At 56.1% G+C, this 6086-nt stretch overlaps 1 protein-coding gene across 1 annotated transcript in view; it reads left to right on the top strand.

Moving 5' to 3' along the window:
* Window positions 1-605: 605 nt before the first annotated feature.
* The window catches only part of LOC103072318 (olfactory guanylyl cyclase GC-D-like), a 47074-nt gene continuing 41593 nt past the window's right edge, over window positions 606-6086 (top strand). Inside the window, 5 exon segments of the mRNA XM_082931231.1 lie at window positions 606-620; window positions 805-1159; window positions 4426-4481; window positions 5151-5303; window positions 5358-5507. Of these exon segments, the coding sequence (XP_082787357.1) occupies window positions 606-620; window positions 805-1159; window positions 4426-4481; window positions 5151-5303; window positions 5358-5507 (729 nt within the window).

Here is a 6086-nt window from a genome sequence, read left to right as displayed (position 1 = left end):
AAGCAGGGGAAAGAGTAAGTGCAAAGGCCCAGAGGCAGGTGAGCGTCAATGGCCAGAGGAACAGGAGGAAAGGGAGTGTGGAATGGCAGGACTATCGTGAGTGATGGGGAAGGGGTCTGAGATGAGCTTGGGGCCTGATCATGTGAGGCTTTGCAAGCCAGGTAAGGAGTTTGATCTTACAAATGAAATGGAAAACCATCAGCGAGGTTTAAGTAAGAAAAGATTTATGTTTTTTGAAAACATGCTTTGGTTGCTTTTTGGGGAATGGTCTGAAGAGGACCAGATGAAGCGATAAGGCCCTTAGGAGGCTCCTGTGTGGTTCAGGTGAGCAGTGAGGGGGGCTGGGACCCAAGTGACAGTAGTAGATGTGGTGAAAAGTCAGTTAGATTGGGAACAAATTCTGGTATCAAACCAAAAAGATTTGATGATGAACTGGAAGAGAGAAATAGAGAAGCTGGGAATCAAGCCTAGGCTTGAGAAACTGGGCAGGTGGTAGTTCCATTTCTTAAAATCTGGCGGGAGTGGAGTTTGGTGCGGTAGAATCAGGAGTTCAGTTTTGGGCATATTAGGTAAGTCTGAGATGTCTGTGAGTGGTGGTGGCCGCCATGATGGTGGAGATGGTGAGGCTTCTGAGCGGGGACTAAAGTAATGGTGGGACTAAAGAAAGCACTGTATAGGGGAATGGGGAAAGGGGAAAGGGGATGATAATTCAAACAGTTGCTGCTGGCGGGAGGGCCAGGACCCAGAAATGTCTGGGAGCCTATGCCATGGGGTTATGGGGTTGAGAGACCTTCTCTTCCACAGGTGTCCCCACTCTTTGGAACCATCTATGATGCTGTTGTCCTGCTGGCCCATGCCCTGAACAGCTCTGAGAGCTGTGGGGCAGGATTCTCAGGGACCCACTTAGGGGAACACACAGGGTCTCTGTATGTGGCTGGCTTTAGCCAGAGGATCCGGACAGATGAGAAGGGCAGGAGGCTGGCTCCGTATGTCATTTTGGACACAGATGGTCAGGGAAGCCAGCTGGTCCGCACTCACATCCTGGACACAGGCACATGGCAAGTGCAGCCCCTGGGCAGGGCCATACACTTTCCAGGAGGAGCCCCTCCGGTGTGTGACTCCAGCTGCTGGTTTGACCCTAATACTCTCTGCATGAGAGGTAATTCATCTATCCATCCATCCATCTGTCTATCTGTCCACCCATCCATCCATCCATCCATCATTCATTCATTAAGGTTCTCCATGTGGACAGTCATGTGAAGAGCAAGAGAAAGGAAGAGACTTGCCCCGCCATCAAGGAGACTGACCCAGCGGTTGCGAAGCTCCAGGGAAGATTAGCAAAGCCTCGCCTCAGCCTAGCAGAGCTAAAGCATTTACAGAGCACGTTCCCATCTCTCAGCTCTCCTAAACTGCACCGCAGCCTCGTGACAAGGACACTGTCCTCTGTGGGCCCCAGTGGACAGCTGAAGCTCAGAAAGGTTAGGTGACTTGCCCAGGGTCACACAGGGAGCCCTCAAGTCTTCGACTCCAAGTGCAGGATTCCCTTTACGTCGTGACCACTGGGGAGTGTGAGCTGTGAGGCCCACATGTTCTCATTTCTGACATTCATCTACCTGGATTTCCATCCCTGCTGGAATTGCACTGACATACAAGCACATAGGTAGACAGAGATGAGCACACGTCTACATGTATACACAAGTGCACCCACACTTCCTAGTGCGCACCTAGTTACAGTTACCACTGTCGGTGGGTAGATTCAGGTCTGGCCACAGGCTCGCTTATGTCCCTGCCCGCCCCAGACCTTCAGCAGCCACCCCACCCCCTGACCTCAGCTCTGCGGCTCTGTTACCTCCATCTTCCAATGCTGCCTAGCTTCTCCTTTCCCCAGACACACGCCACCCTTTCTGGCCTCCCTGTGCACGTGCGCTTTCCTCTTCCTCGAGTGCTCCCACTTTGCCTGGCTAAATCCTTCCTTTCCTTGCAGAACAACTGTGCAGTCAGGGCTGGGAGCCCACCTCGGTGCTCCCCATAGCCTCTGGGTGCACGACTTCACGGCGTGTGTGTCCTGTGCTGGGGAGGACCAGTGCCATCTGTCCCCAGACTAATGGGAGCTCATAAGAAGAAGCCTTCACCCAACGGTTTCTTTGCCTCTCTTTTCTTCCACAAATATTGACTGAGGACTTCCTAGGCACCAGGCACTGTGCTCAGCCCTAGGGAAGGAGGAATGAATGAACCATCATCCCTGCACTGGCATAGAGCACTTGCCCTCACCTCTGACCCCCCAGTACACTGTGAGCTCCATCACAGTGCTGGCAGTGACTGTGACTCTCATCTGCCGTTGCGTCTTCAATGCTCGGCACTGAGCTCAGCACACAGTGGATGTTCCGGAAACGTTTGCTGACGGATTTGTTGAATGAATGAATGAATACCTGTCAGAGGGTAAAGCCTGCGAGCCAGGGCTGATAGAGGAGGTGTTTGTAGAGATCTCTGGGCTCCAGCAGCCCCTGGCTGCCTCCATCACGGCTTTACCACATTGTGTGGTGTTATCTCTGCTGTTCCTGCCTCTGCCACCAGACAGAATCCCCCGGAGAGGGGAGCCTGGGGCTGGTCTTCGAGAGTATTAGCTCCATGAGGGTTGGGACGATGTTTCATTCAGGCTCCCGCCACCCCTCAGCGGCCTCTCTTACTTGGATGACTAATTGGCATCTCCAACTTGACTTTGAAATTGAACTCCCGATCTGCCCCCCGGCCTCCTCCCATCGTCTTCCCCACTGCAGATGATGGCAGCCCCATCCTCCCCGAGCCTCAGGCACCCTCGTCTCCTCACACCCCACACCCAGCCTGTCAGCAGCACCCTGGGGCTCCATCTTTAGCATTCGCCCAGAAGCAGAGCCCTGCTCACCACTCCCTTGTCTCCTCCCTGGTCCAGGCCCCTGTCGTCTCTCGCTAGGTTACTGCAGCGGCCTCCCTGCAGGCCTCCCTGCTTCTGCTCTTGTCCTGGACCTCACCGTGGCAGGTTGGAGGATCCTCGGAAAACATAGTCAGATCTGACTCTCCCCTGCTCAGGCCTGCAGATGCTTCCCTTGCCCGGAGTCCAGCCAGAGCCCTGTCTGCCCTCAGCTCCCTGCCCGCCGTCTTCCTCACATGTGGTGCTGCCCTCCCGCTGAACACACCAGGAACACTGCCGCTTCAGAACCCTTGTGCTTGCGGCTCCCTAGGCCTGGACCGCTTTCTTGTCTATGCTTCTTCCCTCACCCCCTCCAGATGGCAAGTCAAGCTTCCTTTCTAGGAGCCTGGGCGAGGGGCAGCGTGGGCGGTGGCTGGGAGCCCAGATGCCTGAGCAAGGCTGCTTGGGTTTGAACCTAGGCTCTGCCACTCACATACAGTTGCCTATCTCTCTGCTTTCTCTTCCACAAAATCATGGTCATGACCGTACCTACTTCTAGAGGTCGTTGTGCAGAATAACTGAATTGAAATACGTGACATCCTTAGAATAGGTGTTCAGTGCAATACAATGTATAGTATAGTGGGTACTACAAGCTATTCAGTGCTATTATTATTATCTGGACTTAACTCAAATTGGGGGAGATTCACCCACGGGCAGACAGTCAGTGCTTATCCTTCAGCAAAAGACAGGAAGGGAGGGAGGCAAAGAAGGAAGAAGGTATGCCTCCCCCCAACTTCTGTGGCAGTGGAGGTCAATGTCCTCTCTCCAGAATAGGCCCTGGCATTTCACCACCTTGCCAGCCCAGGCTGAAGCTGGGGTTGCCCAAGCAAAGTAGCCCTCTCCACCTTGCCCAGCGGTCCTGAGCAGCCTTTTCACACCCAATCCTGATATGAGGGCTGGAGAGGTTTAGATTCAGTGTAAGGAGGGCCCTTCTAACAGTCAAAGTGAATGACACTGAAATTGGCTGCCAAAAGAGGTAGTGAGTGGCCCATCGTGGGGAGTGTGCAAGAAGTAGGATAATCATTGACAGGGATCCACAGTATTTATTCAGCATCTTGCCTGTCCAGTCCCTGTGTAAGGTGCCTAGGGACCCCGAGATGAATAAGAACAGGCTCTGCTGTCCAGCTGCTCTCAGTCTAGTGCAAAGAGCCTCACATGCTGGCAGACAAGGGCCAGAGTGTGGTCAGGACAGTCATGGGGTCTGAGCAGGGTCTGTGGGGCCCCTGGAGGCCAGGAGCCTGAGGTGAGAACCCTAACAGCAGTGCTGGGAATCAACATCTGTGCGTGATGACCAGTCCACAGGCAGGACCTTCCCGGTCTGGGGCCATCCTTGCCCTGGAGAGGGTGCTGGGCAGGGTTTTGTGTCCTCACATCCCAGAGGAGGACCCAGGAGTAGGTGCAGGAGCTGAGTGAAGGGGCTGAGCTCCATGTGCAGTTGTTACTGTTGGGACTCACGTCCAACCCTGCTTTCCTCACAGGTAAGCAGCCCCCAGGCGGCCTCCTCGTTCTGGCCCTGACCTGTGTCTTGGTGCTGGCCGGCAGGCCCTCACTTGCCTCATCAGGTGAGATCCTGTGCATCTGAGCCTCGTTCTGTCCCTCTGTGCCCCCCACCCCACAGGGCCTCTCCTCTATACACAGCCCTGGCATCTGCAGGCAGCTTTCCCATCCTCTGTCCCAGACCCTCAGGACCTCCCCACCCTCCTGTCCATCCTAGAGCTTCAGTCAGGACCCTATCAAGGCCGGCAGAGGACCTCCTGGGAGGTCCTTTGAGACTTGGGGAAGAAGCCTGGGCCCTCAGACAAGACTCCATCCTTCCTGAGCTCAGGCTACACATCTGTACAGTGAGGGCTTGGTCAGGAGGACCCCCAGGGCTCTTCAGCTTGGAAAACAATTCTTCCTGGGTTTGAAGTCCTCTGTGCTCCCTGAGCCTCAGCCACATCCAGCAGCGGGTAGTCTTCTGCCCCCAGCTCTCACCCTGGGCTCTGGCTGCCCCATGAGATCTCCAGGTGAGTTGGAAACACAGAGGCTAGGGAACCGAAGGCACATCAGGCCTAGGGTCCCGCCCTGAGCTGGGCCTAGGGGCTCTTGGGGGACAGTGCTCAGTGGTGCCCTTCAGCCCAGCTGGGACTGATGGGGAGACAGGAAGGGAAACAGGGAGAGGACGGGGGAGGGCTCTGGGTCAGAGGCAGTTCCGAGGAGCCAGATGGGGGGAGTGATATTTGCACCATCCTCTCTGTCCTGCACTTTTCTCACCTCCAGATTGAGCATCCAGCAGCTGCAGCTCGTGCGGGGCCCCTACTGGATCCTGCTGACAGCCCAGGAGCTCACCTTCATCCACCGGCCCCTGAGCAGATGGGTGGGTGGGGCAGGCACAGGGCTGGGTGGGCAGCGGCAGACAGAGCCGGTCTAGGGTCTTGACCATGCCCTCTGGAGGCTGCGCATGGACAGTGCAAGTGAATCAAGAAGTGTCGCAGATGGCGGGAGCCTGAGGTCAGTGGCCCAGGGGTCAGCAAGGAGCCTGCCAGCCCCCCAGGAGCCCACCAGTGTGGCTCTGTACCAGGTGAGGACCTCTGCCACCCCCCTGCTCAGGTCTCAAGAGCTATCATCAGTTTGGGAGAGCCCAAGGGTATCCACGGAGCCTCGGGGCTCTGTATGCCCCACTCCTGCTGTAGCATGGGAAACTGAGGCAGGTAGAGGGACAGCGACTTTCCTGGGTCCCACAGCAAGTCGGTGGCAGGGCTAGAAGTGGGAAGCAGGACTCCCAGCTCCTAGTCACATGTGTTTTGTGACCTGACCTTGGGAAATAACCAGTCCCTGGCCACTTGGGCCTGGGCACTGCCTGCGTGGGTCTACTCCGGGGTTTCTCTCAGCAATGGGCCAACCTAGGTCACCCTCCTGCTTGCTTCGGCAAGGGACAGTGAGATCCTGGGTCCCTGAGGCCCTGAGTGTGGGGCAGCACCCAGCCCAGGATAGCCTCCGGACAGAGCCTGGGCCACCAGCTGACAGGGAAGCTGGAAGGTCAGAGGTGAGACCAGCAAGGTTTTAAAGTTGCTGAGGACACTGATTTCTCGGGGGCTGGGTTCTCAAATTCAACAACTGACTGATGCTCTGACTCTCCTATTCCGTGCCCCCCCCCCCC

Source organism: Lipotes vexillifer, unplaced genomic scaffold (assembly GCF_000442215.2).
Source record: "Lipotes vexillifer unplaced genomic scaffold, Lipotes_vexillifer_v1.1 scaffold223, whole genome shotgun sequence".
In the NCBI taxonomy this organism is placed as follows: domain Eukaryota; kingdom Metazoa; phylum Chordata; class Mammalia; order Artiodactyla; family Lipotidae; genus Lipotes; species Lipotes vexillifer.
The sequence above is the reverse complement of the archived record's forward strand: the minus strand, read 5'-3'. Positions and strand labels throughout refer to the sequence as shown.